Here is a 25,817-nt window from a genome sequence, read left to right on the forward strand (position 1 = left end):
TAATGATTGATTCAGCTCTGTGAAGCTGAAATGTATTTGTGTAAAATGTATGAACTTCTCTATTCAAGTGGTGTGTGTGTGCGTCAACTGTGGTGTTATTCATATGACAACACGAATAATGCCATTAACAACTGTGACATCATTCGTGATGCCGTTAACAACTGTGACATCATTCGTGATAGGAGTATTGGTGTGACAATTAAAAGGTGATACACTGTGTGTTATAGTTATATTAAGTTCTAATTGAGGAAACATAACCTCATCACTCATGATTATGTTTTCAGGGGCGTAACACTGACACATTGTTATAAGGAGCTGCTACGCAAAGTTTATACTATTTTCCTCTGTGATGTCAGAATGTGTGTGTGTGTGTGTGAGAGAGAGAGACAGATAGATAGCAAAGGGCTCGGAATAAGCCAAAACATAATGCCGCTCTAATACTGTATGTGCAATATCAGATGGTTTGCTATTTGTCAAGGGTGCAAATTATGTATGCCAATGTTCCATGCAAATGATGGTCAATTCTATTAAAAGAAAGTAATTTGGTCTACAAGAGAACTCAAACTTTGTGTGTATTCAGATACTGTAGTTCATCAGGTTGTGTTTTGAGTTTAAGCACAAGAACTATATGATAGATGCATGTTCTTTCAGGGGCAAGAGGAAAAAAGGCTTCACATTATGGCATTCTTGTCACTCAAGCTTGATATACAAGAAGTAGCAAAAAAAACACCATTCAAGAATAGGAGTCAGTATGTATTGAAATGAGGTACTTCATAAAGTGGAATGTTGGCCTATCCTCTAATACGACTTATGTTAATCTCTGAGAAAACTAAATTGCACAACTTTCCCCAAAGCTTCTTTGTCTCCACTGCATTAATTCCCAAGTAAAGGCCATGTCTGCCTCAGGCCAGCTGTAATTGGATTAATCCACCAAAAGAGAAGCCAGGCGGTAAGAACTCGCTCTGCTTCTTTTCCATTCTATTCTTTTCAACCTTTAAGTATAATGTTAGACATTTGTGTTTAAGTTGACAGTAGTCATTCATATCATACGCTGGGTAGATTTTATTTATTTGTTGCTCTTTCATTCCTTTGCTTTGTAGTTTTTTTTACAGACAGTTTTGCCGGAATAGATTAATACTGACTTTAAATACTGTTAACTGTTTTATTTTCAGCAGTGAATCTACAGGGAGAAGGATTGGACAACATATGAAAAGATGGAGACTTTTGTCTTTCTGTTTTCATTCTCTGCTCTCGGAATCCTTTATACCATGAACACCGTTCCAGAGTTTCAAGAGTAAGTTGGAAAATTCTGAATTCTTTTAGCCTACATGTTGAGGTTCAAATTTCAACAAAGAAATTCCAAACAAAAAAGACACATACATTATTGTTGTTCTACTATAATATAAGCTTCATGGCTAAATCATCATAATTATTATAATATGCTGCATAATGTAGATGAATCTCACTATGGAATCATGAGATGACAGACAGTACAGTTTATTACCACTTGAGGGCAGTGTGTAAGTTCAAAACTGAAGCCATGTTCCTTTGTGTATTGGATAGTAAATAACTCATAAATCCTCAGTCATGATTAGTACAGCTAATAACCTGAGATCAGTTTGCAGAATGTGTTTACTGTCTGTCTTAAGCTTTGTTAAATCCTTGACAGAATGAAACCCATAGACTTTTTAATGTGGCAAGAGAATGAGCGTAGAGCAAAAATGAATGTGTACTCGTTAAAGGCTTATGTGTATACCTGTTTACTCTGTTCTAGTTTTAATCCTGTGAAAGTACAACAGGCAGGGGATATGGGCAGCAGTAGGTTGTAGTTCAGAGTGCGTGGTAACATTTGTTCTTCTCCTCTCACAGCTTTACCATTTCTCATTTCCGACAGACTTACACTCCTCAAGCGTGAAAATCTCTGCTGGCATTTTTTTTTGAGTGTGTGGACACTGACAATCAATACAGACTGCACTGAAGAAATTTGATAAATTGCTCCTGACATACAATATGCTGTGTGCTCAACAAGCAGGATTGTGTGCATAAATCTTGGTGTTGTGCTGAATTGGAAAGGTAGCGAGGGAGCTTCCCGTAGCACAGCATTTGTTTGCCTCGTGTGTGCACATGTCGCAAGCTTCCAAGGAAGTAATGTTGTTTACTGGGAGATACCTCGGGCACATTCATCTTTCCCACTGCGAGGCGGCGCTACCTTTGACCAGCAAACATGCAGGCCAGTGCTGAACTAACATGCCCTTACCCTGCTGCTTCCTACTCCTCTGCCTGTGATTGATTAAATCTTTGTAAGGCTTTCGCTTCAAAAGCCACTGGTAGACATAAAGCCAGAGCAGTATGAGATAGGGAATGTTGCAGTATAACAAACCAACATAGTATAGCAAAATTATATCTATCTATCTATCTATCTATCTATCTATCTATCTATCTATCTATCTATCTATCTATCTATCTATCTATCTATCTATCTATCTATCTATCTATCTATCTATCTATCTCTCTCTCTCTCTCTCTCTCTCTCTCTCTCTCTCTCTCTCTCTCTCTCTCTCTCTCTCTCTCTGCAATATGAGTTGATACACCATCTACAATCTGTTGTTTAAGCCAGAGCACCGTGACATTTCTGCAGATGACAGGCGTAAATGTGACACAGTCGCATTCCCAGCAATCACTAATTACCTCACAAGCAGTACCTCTCTCTCCCTCTCTCTCTCTCTCTGGATCCTCTGCTACCCACTCCATCCCTACCTCTCCCCTCACACCTTTGCATTATTTCTCCTGTTACTTACTTGGGGTGTTGCATGATTACCATTCCCCCTGACTTCCCATTCATCATCGTTCACTAATTTAGCACTGAACTTCCATGGGAAAAACTAATTAGAAAAGAGAATGGAGCAGAAAATCGGAGGGAGATTGCTGTCTAAAAGTGCAGGGCATCATCAGTGAGGCTGCATTTAACATAAACCATGTGTTGTGAACCTTTCATACACAACAATTAAAGACCCTCTGGTTCCACAGGCCTTACGTGATCTTGGAGATTGGTGTCGCCGTGCTGGTGGTTGTGTTCCTGCTCTACTTTCTCATCACCCGTCCCAACCCACCTAAAGACGTCTTATTCTTTGGTAAAGTACATATTCCTCAATTCCACACAGACTATACTGAACGATGAATAAAGACTGTGCATTGTGCTGGACCGGATTCCAAATGCCAAGAAAGGGATTTCCTGAAATTGCACTTGCTTCATGTGAGAGAATAATAAAACCTGAATCGTATTCATTGTGATTTCACATGATATGTTGAAAGCTGCTTAAACTGATCAGGCTCAGGGAAAAGCTGGGCCTGGACGTTTCTACGGCATGACTGATCCAAAACCTGTTACACAGCACCTCTCTAAATAAATGTCCTCATTTGGCAGGCATGCATGATAATTGATACTTGGCTCTGTGGGCTGAAGACCGTCATTGCACTTACTCGAACTTGTGGCTATTATTTGATTCCTTTTTTTAAAAGATGTAGTCCAGGAACACTGTGGCACCAAAAGGGGCCTGTAATTTAAAAACGGTCACACAGGAGCAGAATCCATAATTGCAGTTCCCCTGTAATGTCATTCCTATTGCAGGATGAGTCACTCCATAATTCCATTCTTAATACTCTTAATACATTCTCTTTTCAGTGGCAATTAAGCATTCCCACACCACCTTATGATAGACCTGTGTTTCGCAATGGGTCAAACTTTGTTCTTCATTTCTAGCAACAGCCCTCAAAGATGGTGCTTTAGCTGATGTAGTCAGTGGAAGGAAAATATGGTGATACACCCAGAGCCCATGCCAACTTTAAAAGAGAATGGTAACATTGGGACCAGGGCTGCAGATGGTCACTCCATGATAGAGAAGCATAATCCCCCTGCTGTCTCACCTGTTAGATGTCTTTGATAAACTTGTTTATCAGGGGATTACTGAGAAACTGGTACACAGGAGAGGTGCAGTGTGTGTATGTGTTTTTGTGCTGTGCATACATGACTTGTATGCCTGTCGATATGTATGTGCAATGAGTTTGGGAAGTACACTTAGTGAAGTTTTAAGCTGTGGTACCAACTCATATCACAGCACACAGTAAATCCATTTTATGTTTTGTACTAAGAACGTTTACGACAGACATCAGTGGGTCACACAACTGCCTAAGATTGACAAGAGGACGCTCCTTTGCCAATACATTTATATGCTTGTAAACTGATTGCTGTTGCCCAAAACTGCAATGTGGGCTGTTATACTGTGGATTGGTGATTACTTGTTATGACCTGGGTCACCCAACGTCATCCATGTAAATCAGAAGGGCTTTTATGACATGTTTGGGGTCCATTCATTATTCAAATATGAGATTGCCACATCTGAAAAGCACTGCAATAGTCTTAGCAATGCTTAAAACCTAATCTCCTGACATGAACAAGTTTGCCCTTTTCAAAGTATGCTAGATAATACTTTAAGGTTCTTAATGCTATAATGCATTCACTTTCAAAGAAAGTCTGAAAATGACTTACTTACTGAGTACATGCACATTGTTCTGAAAGGTCTGCTTTCAGAACAATGCTACTTTAATATACTTTTCTTATTTTGGAAAACAAAGCTAAACAATAAATGTAAACTATTGCACCAGAAACAGAATAGCAAATAAAACCCTGGATTTATGCACTCAAAACAACATTTTTTGCCACGGTTAGCATTTATGTTGTGATGTACAGGCATTAGGTTCCTGTATATTCCGTTCTTATCCATAAAAATAAAACAAAAGAGGCGCTTAAATCAACTTTTACAACGGACATTGAAATCATTTATCTATCTGCATACAAATATCACCATCGTAGATTATAGTTTTCTTTTGATCGAATAGGTTTCTGGGAAATAAAAGGCCAGGAAGAGGACAGAGTTGTGCCCTAAAAATTCATTGAAGGAGGAGCAGATTTCTTGGACGCGTTTCGCAAATGGGACGCTCTAGTCAAGCGGCTTCGATGTCAGCGATGTTGAAACGATCTCTACAATTTCCTGCAAACATTTGCCAAGTTTGCTTGTTGTTTGTGGTGTTGGGTAGATGAAGGGCCTGTTTCACTTTGTCCCATGCTCATACTGTATGTTCATTTGACTCCATACTGAGAGCTACAATTTCTTGTTTGTGTAAATAGTCTTTCAGCTCTGCTCAGCTCTCGTGGCAGTTCACCAAGGACTCACTGCTGCAAGGCATCAGAATCCCCACTCTGTTCACAAAATCAATTATCATGTGTTTGAAGGGAAATAGCTGAGCTTGTGTATATGCTGCAGAAAGGCATAGACAGAGGATACATACAATAAGATGGGATTTCAGGAGATGTGAGGTTCCATTCTTGTCATTTTTTATTTGATTTACTTGTATTTGAAGCAGATTGTACAACGTCTTAAAGTTACTTTTGCTGAATTCTGCAACTAGGTCCTTTGTGAGTCTGAAGGCTTTCAGCTGTCAAAGAAACTCAACATTCAATTAATCATTATTATCCGTATTATTATTTGAACTTATATTGATGTTTAACATCATAGCACTTCAGGTTCAACTGTCAGGCAAACACCCACCAGTTTATTCTCTTTATTGATTTCTGTTTTCCTTTGCAGTTTTTGCTGAGTTTTCCTTCACTTGTGTCATTGACCTGACGAGTGCTTTGGAATATGATGGCATTATCTCTGGCTTTATGGAATTCTACCGGAAAACGGTAGGCTTCTTATTTTTAGAACGGAATCATTTCCATTTTGAGAGAACTAATTCATTAAAACAGGTTTTTCATTCAGTCTTAAGCAAACTCTTTCAGTCTTCAGTCTTCAGTCTGTTTTCCTTTTTAGCCCTCTGGAGCAGTTTGGGAGTGTTTTTGCTCTCTTCACAGTTTCGCTCACTGTGTGCTCATTTCTGACTGCAATATATAAGTGCTGCATGTCTACTGAATCAGCACATTGAAGTAAGGCACTCAGAAATCCCCTATGCACACTGGAAAAAGCTATAATGCTGTAAATAAGGTCTTGCAAATGTTAAGAAGAAAAATTAAGAAGTTCACATTCTTAATAATATAAATAGGTATCAATGAATTGTAGCTGCTGTTTATTTTGGCACAGTTTCTCTATGTTGAATGTGTATGTGGGAGGTGGTAACATCTATGATATGGCAAAAGAACACTCTTTACCACTGCATTGTTTTGTGATGCACAGAATAGTATCAGACACATCTACACTACCCACGTGCTTATTATATTCCATATGTTAGATACTAGACATTCCATCACTCCCATTGATGCAACTTTATACAGTTTCCCCAGAATGTGGGATTTTTATCGTGTAGCTCATAGATACAGTACCGCCCTTGAATCCATCCTCTTGATGAAGAGCAGTTGTCCCTCCCTAATCCATCTTATTGTTCCTGTCTGAGCATTTTCCTTTGGGGTGCAATAATCACATGCAATAATCTTTAAAGAAAAAAGCTCCTTGAAAAGCTCTGGGCTCTACTCATTATGTGTCATTATACTGCAAGAGGCCCAGGGATCCCTGAGTCAGAGACACTGTACCTGTTATAGACACCCCGAGTACTGTACTGTGAGTGCATATGATGTCTGTGTTCTAGGGAGAGCCTTACTTGGGAACAGCCTATGCAATCATGATGTGCTATTGGGATGGAATAGCCCATTTTATCATGTACCTGGTGATGATCAGCCGGATAACAGAAAGGTGGGTGTAAATACAAGGCAAGAAATGTCAAGAAAACACACATTTAATCAATAAGTAATGATGCTATATTGTACAGGTAGCATGTTGTTTTTATGAACTGAGATAAACAAACACATACTGTAACACACTGACAAGCTTCCGATCTGATAATTTCTGATGTACGATTCTGTTTTTAGAGAGAAATACAAATTTATCAAACAGCATTTTCCACTTGGCGTTATTGGGTTCATTCATCACACACAATCCACACAGTGGCCTGAATGATTCCACATTCTAAAAGAGACCAGGTTCTCCAGAGTCAGTTAGCCAATACGGTGCTGTCAGTGAGTTCAAGAGTTTAAAGTGAGCCCTGCCTCGGGCCAGGCACTATCACGGAAATTAGATCCTCTATTCTAACATGTCAGCTTTTTCCACTGGGAGAAACTGCACAGGGCTTGGTATTACATCAATATGTATGATGTGTTTGAAGCTTTTGGACTTACTGCCCTACAGCATGTAGGATTATATCTATTAAGATATTTGTATTATATTAATGCCTTATCTACTATGTGTTTTGGCTTTTCTCCTAGGAAACCTTACCGCACCCTTGGCTTGTTCTGGGCCGGCTCTTTGTGTGCTAACATGAGTGTGTTTATTGCTGGAATAGTGGCAGGTGAGCCTCATGCTCTATTCCCCCTCCAGCAGTCCCCTGATGACAGGCTTTAATCAAGTGAACATCTGCACTGCCGTGTACCATCATTGTCACAGTTCACACTGCCAACAAAATACACAACCATTCAATGCCCTGTTTGCCATTGCAACCCACAGAAGAAAGCAGAGAATAGACTTCCAGCATCTGTTGTTGTTTCAAACTACCTACTTAAGAGTGTGTGTGAGAGTGAGAGTGTTTATTTACAGAGCGACATGCAGAGATGTGTGCTCTCTATGTTTCAACCACAAATCGATGGCTAAAAGTCTCTTTGTCGCTCTTCTTCTTTGTCTCTCTGCCAGGTAAATACGGATCCCAAATCCGTCCAGTTTTCTGGCTCAACTTTCTCTTCCTATTGATGCCAGTGTGGGGAGCCATCACACTATTCACCAGAGCCAAGGACAGACCACTAATTGGGGGATACAATGTAGGTTGAATGTAGGCCTGGGTAAACAAAAGAAAATGTATGCCAGTCTAACATAACAACATACATTTCATGATATCAGCTTATTTGATCAATTAATCTGTTTTTTTTTTTACCCCTATGGTATTTTGATAGATAAATATATGGCATACGTATCTTTCCATTCTCCTGCGATAGTTGATGACAGGTAACATTTTATTTCTGACATTTTTAGTGATGTTGTCAGCCTGACAGCTGCCTGTGCAGCATGTTCACCTAGATTTGATGACAATTGCTTGAATTTGCCAAATTACAGTATGTTCACTACTTCAGAACAGATTTGTGCTTTTCTTATTTGTTTTACATGATTAATTCAACAGATTGTCTTGAATGCAGCTGACTCTCAAATAGAGAGAAGATTTGGAATAGGCACCAGATAAATCCTGTTCAAGCTTCATATTGGAAGAGGATCTTTGAACATCTCTTGATTCACACTGTAATACATTTGGTCTTGGATTTACCGAAGCCTCACTCTCTTCCACTCAGTTATTGATAACATAGGTCCCGTGAAGGAGATTAAACTGTGAGTCCACAACAAGCTCTGAGTTCTCTCCCCATAGGCCCAGCAGGCTCAGAGCATGAGGCTGATCTGGCGTCCCTTGGATCTGATCCTGGTCCTGCTGCTGTTGGCTGCCATGGCCTTCACCATCCTCAGAGGCTTGGTGAGTAAAGCAGAATGAACATTGGTTTCTATTTATGGACAGAGTTCAGGACAAGCCTGTAGTGGAATGTTGTAGCAAAATTGTTGTTTTAGCAAAATTACATCCTCATTGTATATGATACTATGAAGGCACTCATGGCATTGTTGAGTATATAAATACTTGTAATCCTACAATATCCATGTCATAAATATTACCTGTAGAAGCTCTACTTTATGGTGTTGTTGTATTGGATTGCAGTAAATGGTAATGGTAATATGTTGCCATAGGTGGCTCTGGACTCTCCACTAGAAGCCTGTTCCATCTACCTCAGGCAGTATGAGCCCTACCTTAAGGATCCCGTGGGCTACCCCAGGGTTATGGTGGGTCCTTCTCTCTCGCTCTACCTTTCTTCTCCTCTATCTCTCTTGCTCTCGGTCAAAGTCGGCCTCCCTGTTTGCCGCATCATCACCACTCTAAATGTTCCTCTTCATTCTGTTTTTAACAATCCAACCCTACAACACCTCTATATTTTAATAGATAATACTCTGATCTACTGATCTTACTTCTCTGTGTATCTCTCACAGCTGATTACACTGACATTTTTCATCATTACAGCAACAATCAGTGCAGAGTGAGAGGCCAGTACGTCCTCGTCCCTCTCATTTGTTTAAACCGTTCCGAGCAGATTGTTACTGTGGCTGCGTTCATTTTATGTCTTCATCATGATCATGTACAGTGTGGTTTTGTTGTATTTTATTAAATGTACAAAGGAAGGTCGGTAGGTTATCTAAAGACCTTGTAGAGCCTGCAGCCCAATTGCAAATCATTGATCAGACAGGCGAACCACACGCTGAGACCTTGATTAGATAATCTTTTGTCCAAAGCCCCCCATCAGCATCTCACTGGGTGGGAGGAGTGTGTGTTTGTGTGCATGTGTATGCAGCATCTTGGTTAATAGTTTTTTTTTAATCTGTGTTCATTGTCATGCTATATGTGTCTACCTTTGGCTAACATGTGCTTGCGTTGGTTCTGCACCCACCAACTAATTGAATTATTAATGATAATAAACCATATGTGTCAGATGTGGTAGCACAAAAACACATTTAATCAGAAAGCTGAAGGGCACATACAGTATGATTGGCTTACAGAGTCTGATCTCAACTCATTACAATTCATCCAGACCTCAGGCTGAGAATGAAAAGAAGCCATTCAGTGGTGTAATTTCAGGCTTTTATAAAGTGGAAAACGCATTTTCATGCACCAGATATTCTCAGTTGAAGGTCGAGAGAGTCTGAGTAATGACCCTTGAACAAGCTCTCCACAATTTTGAAGTACTTCGATTGAGTATTAACTTTCACCTCAGTATTTGTATAGTTTTATTCAAGTACAAGTATCAGACAAATGTAGCATAAAGGTATTTTGCAGATTAAGAGTTTACTCACGTTCAACATGAGTATAGAAATTAGATGCTAGAGTTTCAGTATTATGAAGCAGTTGGAACCACTGAGACTTTGAAACTCTACAAAAACATTACATCATCTATAAGAGTAAATGCTGTCTGCAAAATACATCAATAATTAAACATGTGTGAATGCACTGTGTACTGTAATACTTAAACCTACATTAACAATGTAGTAACTGTAACAAATGACTGCAGTCAATGTGAAAGATCCTCTGTGGTAACAAACCCGTAGAGAATTATGACTCAGCTCTTTAGCTCTTCAGCTCACTGCTTTTCTTCGCATTTAATGTGGAATAATAGCTGTAATCAGCTTCATTTAAAGCAACAGAGAAAGAGATTTCTATTGAAAAAAGGGTTTGCTACCTTAAAAGCAAAGTATACGCTAATTTCATCGCTCACTAGTGAAAATTGCCAGTTAGCATGCTAGCTAGCCAGCGAATGTAACTCATTATGCGCTTTAGGTAGCATGGTAATCTAAATACTTTGAATATATTGAATGAACATTGTCCAGGTGTTAGCGAAAAGATCGATAAGCCATAGTTCATCAGTAATTATATGGGCTCTAAAAATTGCATCAATTTCACATCTATTTCAAGTACATTCATGCTATTGCTTAAAATACTACAGTAATCCTCAGGTTACACTATATTGTATCAATGCATAGTACACCTCATACACTGCTTTGCACCTTAAAGAAGATTGCTTTTGCTTTTGACAAACTTTTTATTACATTTTTACTGCAGTGTTGCTTTGTTTACATTTGGAAAACTTTCCCAGCCTCAAATATATATTTCATGTCAAAGTTAAATAAAAGGGAGCGAGACTTGGGCTCATATTGAGTGACTTTCAGTGTATTTATGATTATACTCAGCCCTCATCTGTATTCAGTGTGAGTAGCTGAGGTGCTATGTTGGTCAGGGGCCGATAAGTTTGAGAGACAATGATGGACAGTAAGGAATTTCCACTTTATTAGTTCTCACTGTATCCAGAATCGGATTTGCTGGATTATAGACCAAGGACTCAGCCACATCAATAAATCCATAAATCCCAAATAAATTAAGTTTCTGACCATTTAGTCTACTAATAAAACAATGCAGATCATATGAGGCAGGAAATTGTGCCATTAGCGACTTTAGTTATAAAATGGCTGATTAAATTAAACTTCTACACAATAGACTTCCGTAACTACTACAATAATTATATATGATAGATGTGTGTCCAGGTACCATCACTATAAGCCACACAGATACCCATGTATGTAATTGTGTGTGTACAAAAATGGAAACTAACGAATGGGGGACCCTACTGACCTACTGACTACCCTCCACGATGCTGCTTGTTCTTGCAGATGCTGCATTATCTGTTCTATGGACTGCCCATGTTGGGTGCATTTGTCTATGGTCTCCTCAAACCAGGGTGCACATGGATGTCAGACTGGAGTGTGTTCTTTGCTGGAGCCGTAATCCAGGTGAGACCATCCAGAGAAAAAACATTACATAAATAATAAAGTGTAAAGAGTCTCTCAATTAAGATTTCATCAACAGTTTCCATTCAGTAGGAAGAGGTCTCATACATGACACCACACTTAATATGCTTGTACTGAGCTTCTTATTCCAAACACAATTTCCCTAAAGCGGTATATTATATTCAATAAAAAGCCTGGATCTTGCTTCTATTACATCTCATTGTAGATTGAAACCACAAGATGAGGAAGCTGTTGATTAAAGCCATTTCTTAGATGAGATGCTACAAATTGCACCCTCGCTTTCTGCTTTAACATGAAGGCAGAACAGCCATGGGATTTAGTTTTGGTTGATCTAAATGCTCTTGTGCCTGTCCAGATAGTCTTTTTTCTATCTACTTTGTAAATGCTGACGGCAGAAGAGAGACACAGAGTAACTTACTCTCAATTATTCCTCTGGAGGGTGTGAGGAGGGAAACGTTGGGCTGTCAGATGATGATGACTGTACCATCTGTCCATATACAGCACAGAAACAGTGCTGCTATGTACAATATGCTGGATTATTGCATGAAAATGCTGATCCTTTGAGTTCACGTTTCACAGCATCCATCATTGTGACAATTCATTAAAAAAAAGTCTCTTTATCAGTCTAATCCTGATGTTGCTGTCTGTCTCCTCTCAGTGCCAGTGGGCCCATGTAGGGGCATCCCTCCATCCTCGCACCATGGCTCCCTTTCATATCCCCGATGGTGCTTTCTGGTCTGTGCTGATGGCTAATTTGCTCTATGCAGCCACTCCTGTCCTTGTGGCCCTGCGGGTTCACAGTAACCCATATTTCTTCCTGAAGATCTCTCCCTTTCCTGGGCAGACAGGTCTGCCAAACAGTGTGGAGAAAGACACCAAGTACAAAGACAAATGATAATGCTCTGTCTTCTTAAACAATGTTTCAACATACAAAAATAAAAGCTTATTTTACCCATCTTTGGTTTCAGTGCTTATTGTTTACACCCAGGTGTCTACCTCAACTGGTAGCATCGTTGCTTTGCACGCAAATAGCAACTAGATTAATTTTTCTGTCCTTCAATTTCCTTACAGCCATACTGCTCTGATCTCACAAGCTAAGCAGGGCAGAGCCTTGTCAGAAGTTGGATAGGAGACTGTGGTGGCACAATGCTTCAAAGGTAATGGGTTGGATTTCTCCCTGTGTCATCGTTGATTTCCTCCACCATCAAAATATGTGTTGGGTTAATGTTGCCACTCTTGACCAAGCACTTAACTGAAGACCTGGATCCAAATTGGATTGGTCAAATGCCAGGGAGCGAATTTCCACAAGGGGGTCAACAAAGTATATCAATATAAAAAGTACGACTTGAACTTAAATTGTTTGTTTAGAAATGTGCCACTGTATGTCCAAAGTCATGTGCAAAATGACAACATGGGGGTGAATTTAACAGTAACCTCACAACTTCATATTGAGTACAGCGCTGAAGGTACCATAGATCGTTAATTATTCAAAGCAGAGTGGCGAGACAAAGCCAGCATGTGGAAGGGAATGTCTACTTCTACATCAACTCTTGTCACTCTGCTGTTTACCTGCCAGACGATGTGGCCTTTAAAACATGAACACATCTTATTAGCTGAGTTTAAGTTTGCAAAGAGAACATACTGTGACCGCCTCTGCCATTCTGCATTCACTAATTTTCACTCTTTTCTAGTTACATTTCTTGATGCGCTGCCTTTAATTCAGACGACCAAGGACAGTTAACCAAGTTCCTATTACATTTTAACAGTTTTTCAGTATTTAATTTTATATTGTTATTGTGCAAAGCCAAAGACTCATATCCAATTTATTAGAGGATCACTATACCATGGTGCATCTGCTAAACCAGTATTAATAACATGTTTCTGTTTCAGTTCAACATTTGAATATTTACCCATGGTGACAGTGATAGACAGGGTTATTTACGTGGATAGAGATTGTGTACAGCAGTGTAACACTTCTCTTCAACTCAACCCCATCAATAACAGTAGCCCACTCATAAGTAATTACCCCCTGTACTTAGCTGAGCAATAGGCCATCAGAAAAAAACGAGGCAGACTCATTTAATTCATTCTCGCTCAGCAGCTTTTTCATGCTGAAGTGCGGTATCGCTCCTGCTTGCACATGCTAGCAGTGCATTCTGTACGTATGACAGCGGCTTTAAATCAAATGGGTCCTTCCCAAACAGCTCTGTAATCCCATGATAGGAGTCACAGGGGAACACTTCTGCAGATGTGCAGTCGGCCCTGGAGAGCTGTGGACCTAAAACGCAACTAAACCACTTTCACTGGAGTAATGGAAAGCATTATCATCCCTGTAACACGCTCAAAGAAACCCACCTGACATATCAGTAATTAGTGCATTAATACGTGGCTCAAGCATTATTATGAACTCATGAGGGTTCACACTAATACAGGAGTGTCTATTAGATAATGAGTCGACTTCTAAGCGTGCAGAAAATGCTTTATACTTGGCTCTTAATCAACACACATAATTAAAAAAATCCATTAACCTGTGAGATCCAATATGCTAAACCAATTGTTGTGAAATTGTGATATGTGTACCAAAAGTTCTCTAAATGCTAACTAACAAAGAAGAAACAGAGAAACAACTGAAATCTATGAATCTATGTCTTTTGTCTTTCCTTCACTCTTGTGATTTGCTTGTTGTGTGCCCCACAGTAAAGTCATAGACCGATGCAAAACAAATCTGAATGGTATTCAGTGTAAATGAAAACTTTAAAGTGAATAACAATTAATCAGAAATTCACTTCATAATAACAGTGCAAATATAATCATGATTAATTAATTAACCCCATTCATCACTGTTAAATAATTACTTCATAATGAGTTAATTAACTTGTGCCTGAAGTGAAGTATTGCATGATACAATTACTGTATGAATTAAATAATAAGCCTACATGTAATTAAATGTTGGCATTTATGAAACTAATTGACTGATTTCTTTATGGTTTGGTTGGGAGTGCTGCTGTATTACAACCTGCATGGGCCCCTGGGTGGGTTTTTAGCTCCCAGCCCACATTTGTCACACAGGTGTAGGCTAACATTTACCCAGAAACTGCTTTACTGAGATAAACCACTAAAATGCCTTCGGGTCCCATAGGTAAAAACTCAAATGCCGGCAAATACTCATTCAACAGTTACACCGAAGCTGCGTACATTAACAATGTCAAATAGTTCATCCTAAAAACCTTAATCATTCCAATTACCTAGCTAGCACTAATGCTAGCTGGCTAACGTTAGCAATCTCCTCATTTGACATTTGAAGAAATAACCTTGTGAAAAGGTATTGCTAACTACAATCTTTCGAGCTTTACAAACAGAAGGAACAAAGCTCAAAGACGATTCTTTCTCACATCTTGTAACAGATTTGTACAAGACTTAGCTTCCTTTACTCTGACAAAAAGGCTTAAACAGGGACTTTCACTCTACAAAGGCCTTGTCTAAATCCTGTGGATACAGCTTGAAGAGAGTCTGCCTGTTCATTATAGACCATATAGAAAAGAACACTGAAGGGTCTGTTAAGGCTTTTGTCTCAAACATGAAAGCAAGCTGTTGACTTCATTGTTATCTGCCTGTTTTCTCCCCTATGCTGCCTATGTCTTACTCTGATAGTTGTGCAGCACCCCAGGGAAAAATTTGGAGGATGTCTCAAACTCTGAGATGTCCTTTTACAGTGATGCCACATACGGCTGCTGTGACTCAAGCAGCTGCACAGCAAGTTGACATCCATATTTTTACTCTGAAACACACCGCTAGTCAACTTCAATCTCGGCAACGCAGTGTGTTATAAAGTAACCATCAGGGGCGTTTCAAGTTTTCCACGTTTTGCACAAAAAGCAGCAGCCTCATGCTGAGTTTCTCTCTCATTGTCAGCTGCTATCATGTAGAAACCTCTCTTATTTCACTGTAATTATGGATGTCTCACGTTCAGCCTGCACGACTCCACCATCAGGTGCTCAAGAGACACTTTGGTGTGAGACAGATATCGTTATTACTGCTCTTAAAAACTGTATCCAATTGAAAAAGTGGAAGAAGTGCAAAATGCATAATAAGTCATTTTACTGTGGGCTGACATCACGCTTTCACAAGCTGAAATATCATCTTCATTTGGTTCCTCTTGTGGCTTCCATTCTTATTTAAAAAGCTGCTGATTGCTATAATGTTCCGCGGTAATGCTGCATATGATTATGCAGATTTTTCTCTTTGTCAAACTGACGCATAGAAAAAAACAAAACACTGACCTTGTATCAGTGTGAATAACTTTGAGAGATCGTTCTGTATTTTCATTAAAATGAGCTTTTACGTGGTAGAGATTAGATTGGGCACAAAGCCATCCAAATGTACATGAGGTGGATGTTCAGTGCTAATGATTTCCATTCGTATTTTCAACCTTCCCAAATAATCTTTGTTTTTGCCCTGTACATATAAGGGCCCTCTGGCACATTGGGTCCCCGGGTGTCTTGGTTACAGCTACTCCATCCTTGGATATGTTTTAGTATGCACCATCTCATTTCACTTCAGAGTGACTCATGCCTCACCTCAGTTGTAGATGCCCTCATTGAGCTGTCCTACCTTGCACTTCACACTATCCAGTCACCTGCTTGCAAATCTGCTACTGATCATCTCATTAATACATTGGCTATGTTTCAATCCAGAGGCTGGACCTTGCCAAGGACTCAGCTAATAAATGTTGGTCCCTCGACTCGACTGAATAACTAAACCTTAGCCTGCAGTACCTAAATAATGATGGTGAATTTCAGCATTCTTTCTGCTGTAAAGTCAAAAAGTTTCATAACCTATCAGACTGACTACACTCACTGTACTGTGATCTTTCACTTCAGCATGATTGACAACTGGAAAATGTACCTGGTAAACAAAATAACTGCTTCAAAATTAAACATTATAGTGTTTAAAGGCAGTGACTAGTGAGCGATGAGCTGAAGGTCAAGTTTTAAAAAATACATTTGAAAAATTCCATTTCCTACAAAACATATAATATAGCTAATTTAATTGTAAAAGTGGTGGCTAAATCTTTCAATAGGAAAGTTAATTAAGTTTTTTGACTAAAGTTTTCGATGTATGAGGATTCCTAACAACATAAAACTGAGTAACCTACAAGTAAGACGAATTTTACACCAAAACTCTGACAGAAAGGTACCCGACTGAGTACAGAGCCTTGAGGGACAACATTACGTTTGGGAGTGGAAAGAATAACTTGTATTCCTAAATGCTGAGGTATTTCTACATCCTCAACTCTCCCTGGACAAGCAGAGAAGATTCCTGGCAGTGTTTGAGCCTTTAAGGACAACAACAGAAATACAAATCATCAAGATGGTTTTATTGTGGCCAAACCAATGGTAAAGCAATTCACAGTGAACTGAGACAAATAGCTCCTGTAACATTAACGTTATTTCTTGTGCACCGTGAGTTTCCCTGGTAGCTGCAGGCACACACAGACTGAGGCAATTCTGCTTTACATGGCAAACACACACATGCTCACATACCATTAATAATGAGTTTCTGTTGTGTACAGTATGCTGCATGTTAAACTAGAAGCCTCAATTGTTTTGTAACAGTCGAAACCCCTTTATTAATCTCCCACTCACGTTCAGAGGAAAATATTTAGTCTTTTTAGTTTGAGAACAGTTTTAATCGCTTTTATTAGTAATTAGAGTATGGTTTTGGCTTTTGAAGGTGATAATTTCTTCCTGGTCTTTATCCCCTATGGAGATGTTCACAGTCTGCACCAGAAAAGGTAATTATGTAAAACACTGAACAAATTATAGACTAAGATTAGAGCAGCACTTACATGAAATATTTGGGAGGCGGGTCAGCTCAGGCCAGTTGTCCAGCAAGTGTCTGGTGTGTGGATGGTGATGAATTATTCATATGGCATAGATTAAATAATTAATGCCAAGTCATGCATTCATTAATTACTGCCAAGTTATGTGGGCTTAAAGTCTCATCTGTATTTGCATATCATGCCCATAAACACACTTGGATTTCCTCCAAAAACAATCAGACTTAATTTGCATTCACATTCTCATTCTTAATATTAACGGTATCCGATGCTTTAATTACAGTGTGCATTCTGCAAAGTTCTGCGTAGAAAGTTGATTCCCCCGTGCAAGCTGAAAGAAACTGCAGTCTGATCCTCTCTACAAAGTGACTCTAATGAGCTGTATGTACAGGAAGACAGGGAGAGGCATTAAATCTGCGTGAAATCATCATCACTGTGATTAATGCTATACAAACATGAAGTGACACAATCAGCTGCAGAGTCAGAGAGCTGCTGCGTCATCTGAGGACTGCGGGACCCACTAACACCAGTGATCCCCTGCAGAGAGAGAGAGGGAGAGAGAGAGGGAGAGAGAGAGAGAGTCCTGCTGCAGCACAACATTAGCCTGGGAAGTAAACGGGCTCACAGCGGCACATCAGCTTCATCCAGGCATTAATCCTGTTTTGATAGCCATGGTAAGTTCACTTCTGTGGATGAATGATGCTCTGCTCAGTCTCTGTGCTGCATGAAAGCTGCAGGGATGTTGATCGGACTAACCTTGAGGAAAATGATGCTGCAGGGTTGTTTGAGTGTGCAGTGTGCATGGAAACTAGCTGCTGTAGTAACTCTGCTTCACCGGGCCTCACTTAATGATCAAATATCTACTGCAGCAGTGATATTACACACGAGGCCAATCTGACAGTTATCGGTAGCAGTGCGCCTCAGGATGCTGTTTATAGTGGGGCCCACTTCACTCTGGTTGCCTATTGTGTTGTTATGATGACATTATTCTCTCCACAGAAGAAGCCAGAAATCAGCCTAAGTGTCTGTGTATGTATGAAATTATGTATTTCTTAAAGTTTTGGAGTATCTCCTCTACCAGCCTGCATGGTGGAGTTATGCCGTCAGTGGTGTCACATGCTGGGTCAAAAGCCTCTAGAGGTCTATGCATCCTCTACACACTCCCCATCTATTATCAACACAGTGCCTGTCTGAAGATAATGAGCACTTGACCAGAGTAAACGGCTGTAACTTCCTCGAGGGATTCAAATGAAAATGTTTATCATTGTTTTTCACCTTCTATGCCCAATTGGAATTTTCTACTTTTCACAGTTATTTTGTATTTTTCGACCCAGGGTCTTATCTGATTGATTGAGCTATTTAAAAACTCTCCTGCGGTCCACTTTCCCTCTTCATGTAACAATGCAGAATGGGTCCAAATAGCTGTGTTTCTCTGCTCATTATAATGTCCATCATATGTATGCAATATAAAGTATATCTTCTATATCTATATCTATATATCTTATATTTCTCTCCTGCTTTTATTTGACACACATAGCTGGCTAAGTGGCACAGCAGTCAAATCGAAGTCACCACACCGCACCTTTTTTTCCTACATTTGAGCAAGTGGAGGAAAATGATTGTCTGCAGCATTTTTCCTGGGTGGCTGAATATTTGAGTAATAGAATTCTCTGGGATGGTGTACAAATGCTCAAAGGATGTGTGTATGTATGTTTCTTTAGCTGGTCTGCTGCTGAATTTGAAACCATTGGCATGTAGGTGGCAGCCCAACAGAATCTTCCCTAATATGAGATTATGTAGTTGGTATTTTTTAATACAAAGATGCAGAGTGTCTCTGTTTTAGGTCATGGCTTACGACCCTGGGATACTGCTGTACTATCACTTTTGGAAAGTTTTACCACATCAAACAAAGCAATGATGATCACGATTCTCTCTCTCATTTCCTTCTTGCATCAGCCTCTGCTTCTGCGACTCGGGAAAATGTCCTTCATGGTTATCGTCCTGACCTTTGCCCTCTCAGTGATGTCCCTGCCTACTGATATGGAGAAGGGAAGGAGAAAGGTGGTGCACGTGCTTGGTATGGTTTATTACTATGATCTGAACAACTGTAATGGACAGTCATATTTTTTGTATTTGTCCTCTATATACCATCTTTCTCCTGGTTCAAACTACCACTGCTTTAAACCATGTGGATCACTAATCAGCTATATTTACAATTAGCTGCACATATATAGTAGGTCCTGATGCTGATATCAACATCTGACCTTCACGTTCCCTATCACCATCTGCTTAATGAATCCAGAATAAGAGTAATAAAAGTCTGTGGCAACAACAACTTATCAACAAAAACTTGTACCCGCCAACTAGCGTGTCATAAGTTAAATGTGTTGAAGCACTGCCTTTAGGCTTGTTAAATTATGTGCTTAAAGCTGTAATCAAACACCACATGGTGCTTGTGTGGCTGGTTTGGGATAAACACCCTTGTAGGGAGCAATAAACAGTGAGACAGACAGGACTAATTGCTGGCTGTTATGGATAATTGTAGGTGCCTTTATCTGGCCACAAAATGGCAGAAAAGCTCTTGCAGCGACTCATTAAATGTTCGCACCGCACTTGTTTCACTTGCTGTGCACGGACAAACAACAAATATACACAAATAGGCAGAAAACATCTTAAGTTGTAATTTGTTGATGCCCCCTTGGTTGAAAAACCCCAAGGGTGATTCGATTGTGGGTCAGTTAAGGGAATTGGTCCCTGCAGAGATTGAGGTTATGATTTGGAGTGTCGGCTGCAGTGCAGAGTGATGATGATGGCCCTCTCTGGATTCACTCAGCATGATCAAAACAAAATGTTCTTGACTATTGATGATGAACAGTATTCATAATTTGTTTATGATGCTCCATTTTCCCAGACATCTCACGGTGCTATCGCTCATTGAAATTCATGATTAGAACTCAACTAGATACAACAAGGGAAGTGTGATTGTAAATAGCAGCAAATAGATTTTACTGCATATTTTTGTATAGTAATTAGGAAATAACGATCAAGTATATCTAGGTTGTGCTAGATATCCGGCTGGGGTAGCAGCCACACTGACAAGCCTAAACCAGAATGATTACATTACACAGAAAATGTTACAGGTGTCATTGCCTAAACGCATCATTTAAGTAACTGACTGCTTCTCTTTCCTTAGAGGATGACACCGGTGCAGTGATTGTGCAGACCGCTCCCGGTAAAGTGGTCACACACCGCGGGGGTTCCATCGCTCTGCCCTGCCGGTTCCATCACGAGCCAGAGAACACAGACCCAAATCGAATCCGGATTAAGTGGACCAAAGTGACGGATGCGCTGCAGTTTGAGGACGTGTTTGTGGCACTTGGAAGGTAAAGTGTGTATCCAGGCTGTATCGTAAAGTAAGAAAAAAATGCATCTAGTTTCCTTTCCTGCTAAATTTGTCTCACATGGCTCTAGGCAGCAGCGTGTGTTTGGAACGTACCGAGGCCGTGTGTTTCTGGAGCAGGCAGGACCAGGTGATGCCTCTGTGATCATCCAAAATGTCACACTGGAGGACTACGGACGCTATGAGTGTGAGGTCACAAATGACATGGAGGATGACACAGGATTTGTCAACCTCGACCTGGAAGGTTGGGAATTGGAAATTTTGGCACATTTGATGTGGTTACAATATGCTTGACGGGTGCATGACTTCAATTTCAAGACTTCTATTCACCTGTAGGAGTGGTGTTTCCCTATTACCCCCGTGAGGGGCGCTATAAGCTCAACTACCACCAGGCTGAGGACGCCTGCAAACAGCAAGACGCCATCCTGGCCTCTCACTCTCAGCTGCACAAGGTAAAGCCATGCAAAGTCATATTAATGTCAAGCTCACAGATCGGGAAAAGTTAATAGACCCACTGTAGGCACACAGCACCTTCCTAAGCACACACATTAAGATTAGTTGGCCAGATACATTTGGAATGTCACTGTAGGTCATTCCTATCTTATAGATATAGGATTACGTCAGAGGATATAAGCCAAAACCTATCTATTCTAAACACATCTCTTTGCACAGGCCTGGCTGGAAGGACTAGACTGGTGTAATGCTGGCTGGCTGGAGGACGGCTCAGTCCAGTACCCGATCTCTCATCCGAGAGACCAGTGTGGCCGCACGGACACCCCCGCTGGTGTTCGTAACTATGGCTACAGGCACAAGGAGGATGAGCGCTATGATGCTTTCTGCTTCACTTCCAAGCTCAATGGTAAGAGAGAGAGAGCGAGCAAGCGAGCAGTGCAGAGCAGTGATCTGTGCATGAGAGAGCATCTTGATGATCAAAACACTTTGGAGAGCATCTACATGATCATATAACTGAGTAATGATGAGCTCGCACAACTGCACAACACAGCATTCATACTGATATCATAAGAGTGGAACGTGTTGGTCTGAAGGATGTGTTCCGGGTGTGGGACCACAGAGAAACAAGTAGCAGGACCCTGATCTCTGTCTGTGATCCTGCAGGCCTAAAGGCATTGGATTTCGATCTGTGTGGATTCAGCACTGGGTCATGGTGTCCTCTGGGTGCCAAGGAGAGTGTTTTATCTCCAACTCCTCTGATCTTACATCACATTACCGCAGAGAGTCTGGTAGTGTCTCTGTCACACCTGCCACCTCCGGGTGCCTACACTCAAACAAACTAGGGAGACTTAGAATGCTACAATGCTATTCTAGTTCCCTCTAGTCCCGAAGCAGTTGAGGCTACATTTATAAGGACTCCTGCATGGATGATTCATGTGTTACCCGAGGAATTAAAGACATTCAAAAATTCATTGGGAAAATCATAATTCATGACTTCAAGCCTGCGTGTGTTTCTTTGAAGTTTGAAAGAGAAATGAGAACCTCTCATTTATTCTAAAAACAACACTGATTTTATAAAATCACACAGATAAAAGACAAAGGCATTTATTTGACGGCTGAACCCTTTTGGGATAATCTAAGCTATAAAAGAGAATCAGTGCCTTTGCTCAGCGAGGAAAAGGTAGCACGCCTGAGAACCCCTCCATAATTGCTCATGACTTCCCTTGTGTGTTAATTATTGCGGGCAGTCTGTTGTGGGCAGGAGGTTTCAGCAGTGGTCGTGACCGATACTGCCTCTCAGTCCAGCTGGAAGGTATTTACTGAATGGCCTCATGGGAAATATGAGACAATATTCTGTTTCTCTAACAGCCACCAGTCACACAAACAAGCATAAAATCAATAGTTGAGCCAAGAGCAAAGCTGAGGCAGTGGACATGATTTTCATGATAGGTGTTATTGTTGTTTAAGTAACCAGCTGCTCTTTAATCTTAGGTTACGTCGTTATCTTTTACCACATTCTCCGCCAAAACTTCCCTGTGGCTCAGTTCAGCTCAGTTCAAACCGTCCAAGTAACTGTTTCTTTCATACTGCAAGGGGAAAAGTCTCCCAGAGGTGATATGAAAGTAAAAATGGAAGTGTTTTAAGAGTAATTTTGAGGAAGAGTGCTGTCCACTGGCAGAGTATTGCCTTTCGATTTTGAGCAGCTGCCCGGACGCTCGTTGGATTTGATTTGATATTCTGAACACAATCGAGCAGAGAGGCCAGAAAAAACAGAGAATATCTACCCTCAGGGTTGAGATGGTCTCTGGGGCTTCCCTCGCTGCAGCACTTTCTCTATCCTTCCTTTTCTCTCTCTGCTCAATCCTGCTGCCTTATAGTACACTTTCTCTGGCTGTGATTCTCTTTTCACTCTTTTTGATGTTTACTTTCTTGTCTACTGTCCTTAGGCAAAGTCTACTTCCTCAAACGATTCAAGAAGGTGAACTACGGCGAGGCAACCAAGGCTTGCATTCGAGATGGTTCAGCAGTGGCCAAAGTGGGTCAGCTGTATGCTGCTTGGAAGTTCCAGCTATTGGACCGCTGTGAGGCTGGCTGGCTGGAGGACGGCAGCATCCGTTATCCCATTGTCAACCCCCGTTTGCGGTGTGGAGGACCTCAGCCAGGGGTCCGACATTTGGGATTCCCAGAAAAGAAATTCCGCCTCTATGGGGTCTACTGTTTCCGCCCGAACAAGGATGAAGAAGCTGGTGGTATTCAAAAGACACAAAGCCTGACAGGGAGCTCCACCAGGAGGAAGAGCAGTAACAGCACTCCAATGAATGCCACCATGATTTAAAGAGCAAAGACTGAAATTTGACTGCGACAACTGTAGCCTAGCAGCCAGAATCCATTCATTGCTTTTAAAGTAAAACACTCACTGACAAGATGTACTCATTTGCAAATTTTCCAGAAAAGTGAGGCGAGGCTGTGTAGAATTAAGGGTGACGTCTTTATTTGGTTCGATTTTATTTTGATCTCCAGGCAGTCAGTCATTTTAAGGAGGGAGTGTGAGCGCACATCTGTCAGCGGAAAATCGTAATATTAAGCAGCAGCTTTATCATCTCTCAGGCACACATCATATCAGAGAGTCTGTTATGACTAGACTTGTTTACCTATGTGTGTGTGTGTGTGTGTGTGTGTGTGTGTGTGTGTGTGTGTGTGTGTGTATACAGACCATATCTGGGTTGGTTCCTGTGCACTGAGCCCCACGTTGAGCCAGAATCCCAGTGCCAGAGTGAATCAGTGAGTGAATGGATGATCTGTTTGACTCTATTAGAAAGATACCCTGTACGTTTTGATTGTAGGACATGTACATGTCCGTATTTGGGCGCCGTGCTTGGTGAACAACCCGCTGGCACAATGCAATACATGGATCTGAGACATTTTTCTCATTAACTAAAAGCTGGCAATCACAGAGCTAAACATGCTGAATAGTAAATATTGCACTGACTATATATTTGCACACACAGAAAGCTATATTTTCTGATTGAGCGTTTTAGTTTAGAATCAAGCGAGCATGTATTGCGAGGCTGACTATAGATGCTGGGGCTGAATAAGCAGAAGCTACAATAATTGCTTTTTACCTCACATACTGTTACTCTAAGCTACCTTGACCACCAATTGCACTATACGTATTACATTCTGAAATACAACAGTGTTATTGACATGCAACCACTGCAGTGACTTTTATTTGATTGTGTTTGCTGCTGCAGATGTTCTTGAAAAAAAATAAACCTCTCGTCATCAGTTTTTGGTTGAAACAATAAAACTGTTTAGGGTGACGTCTTTTCAATGAGGGGATTGTACCAGAGGATTTTACAAACTGGTTAGTAAATCCATTCTGAAGAAAATTGCTTCCTTAAGATAAGATAAGATAAGATAAGACAAGATAAGATAAGATGAGATAAGGTAAAATAAAATAAAATAAAATAAAATAAAATAAAATGAAAAACAATATCTATATAATAAATAAATAAATAAATAAACAAATAATAAAATAAAATAAAATAAAATAAAATAAAATAAAATAAAATAAAATAAAATAAAATAAAATAAAATAAAATAAGAAGGTGATAAAGTAATATGCAATATGTGCCATTTACAAACCAAATGATGTATAACATTTTACGGATATACAATAGAACACCTTCAAAGTGCAACATGTTGAATTATGTAATATAGTGTGATGAGTGACTGGTAGATGAAGGAGCTGCCCATCCTCAGTGGGTCATACAGAGGGTGGGAGGGGCACCTAGGATGACCTTTGTCCAGGATGACCTTTATCTAGGATGACCTTTATCTTGTCTGTCATCCTCCTCAAGACTGTCAAGCTGCAATTTGACTGCAGAGTTTGCTTTTCGTACCTGCTTGGTCAGTCTGCTGTCGGCCCTACCAGCTGTGAAGCCCCCTCCCCTGCACAATACAACAAAGCGTTGTGTGCTGGGACCTGAAGACTGGAAGAGATCTTCAGAAGCTTGAAGATCGACTGACTGACCCAGTGAAAGATCGCTCTGTCCTTTCCTGGAGACGGCGTCAGTGCTTTGTGTTCCCTCCAATTTTATTGCTAATTTGTACACCTCTGTACCTGTTTGAATCCACAATCTCCATCCACTTCCTCCACTTGGACAACAATGGGGGGCAACAGCAATTAGTTATTTTACACTGCAGTTGTATAAGTGGGAGCAATTGTGGATTAATAGGGGATGTTTCATTTTGTAATGAAACACAGCATGTAAGATCAGGGAACCGTTTCTTTATTAATTACTCATCAATGTGCTCAGATCTTCATCCAAGCCCAAACAATAGATCAACACATTCTGCCTCAATGAATCACACAAACAACTCTGAATAAATCCTCTTTTGCCTGCAATAACCTCCACAAAATGTCTCCTGTAGCCCATCAGACGTGTGCAACACTACAAAGAATTTTAGATTTCTTCAATTGTATGAGGTCGTGCCACTGCATCTCAGTTGGGTTACGATCTGGACACTGTCATTTCAAAAATGTATATATTTCATGTTATTGTGGGTCATTGTCATCTTGCTTCATCTAACCTGTATTAACTCTGCATACTTGAACGGGAGTCTGTGAGAGATTTTGCAT

At 40.4% G+C, this 25,817-nt stretch overlaps 2 protein-coding genes across 2 annotated transcripts; both read left to right on the forward strand.

The window, feature by feature from the left end:
- The first annotated feature begins 855 nt into the window (after positions 1-855).
- On the forward strand, positions 856-12,405 carry tm6sf2b (transmembrane 6 superfamily member 2b). The gene is made up of 11 exons (XM_076153492.1): positions 856-949; positions 1,173-1,294; positions 3,028-3,131; positions 5,646-5,743; positions 6,640-6,743; positions 7,313-7,395; positions 7,734-7,858; positions 8,455-8,556; positions 8,823-8,915; positions 11,346-11,465; positions 12,142-12,405. The coding sequence occupies exons 2-11, from the start codon at positions 1,215-1,217 to the stop codon at positions 12,376-12,378; spliced, it is 1,146 nt and encodes a 381-aa protein (XP_076009607.1). The 5' UTR covers positions 856-949; positions 1,173-1,214; the 3' UTR covers positions 12,379-12,405.
- Positions 12,406-19,302: 6,897 nt separating this feature from the next.
- hapln4 (hyaluronan and proteoglycan link protein 4) lies at positions 19,303-23,510 on the forward strand. Its single transcript, XM_076153098.1, has 6 exons — positions 19,303-19,399; positions 20,516-20,705; positions 20,794-20,966; positions 21,059-21,174; positions 21,395-21,581; positions 23,122-23,510. The coding sequence occupies exons 1-6, from the start codon at positions 19,303-19,305 to the stop codon at positions 23,508-23,510; spliced, it is 1,152 nt and encodes a 383-aa protein (XP_076009213.1).
- The last annotated feature ends 2,307 nt before the right edge of the window (positions 23,511-25,817 follow it).

The sequence above is a fragment of the Genypterus blacodes genome, unplaced genomic scaffold (genome assembly GCF_046128005.1).
Source record: "Genypterus blacodes isolate CSIRO-AG114 ecotype Tasmania unplaced genomic scaffold, CSIRO-AGI_Gbla_v1 ptg000058l_1, whole genome shotgun sequence".
Taxonomy (NCBI): Eukaryota; Metazoa; Chordata; class Actinopteri; order Ophidiiformes; family Ophidiidae; genus Genypterus; species Genypterus blacodes.

Excerpts from the sequence above, each read along its gene's own strand:
- tm6sf2b (XM_076153492.1), top strand. The coding sequence starts at position 1,215 with ATGGAGACTTTTGTCTTTCTGTTTTCATTCTCTGCTCTCGGAATCCTT. Across the intron at positions 6,744-7,312 it reads ATCAGCCGGATAACAGAAAG|GAAACCTTACCGCACCCTTG; the intron begins GTGGGTGTAAAT and ends CTTTTCTCCTAG. Across the intron at positions 7,396-7,733 it reads TATTGCTGGAATAGTGGCAG|GTAAATACGGATCCCAAATC; the intron begins GTGAGCCTCATG and ends TCTCTCTGCCAG.
- hapln4 (XM_076153098.1), top strand. The coding sequence starts at position 19,303 with ATGTCCTTCATGGTTATCGTCCTGACCTTTGCCCTCTCAGTGATGTCC. Across the intron at positions 20,706-20,793 it reads GTGTTTGTGGCACTTGGAAG|GCAGCAGCGTGTGTTTGGAA; the intron begins GTAAAGTGTGTA and ends ACATGGCTCTAG. Across the intron at positions 21,175-21,394 it reads CTCACTCTCAGCTGCACAAG|GCCTGGCTGGAAGGACTAGA; the intron begins GTAAAGCCATGC and ends CTCTTTGCACAG.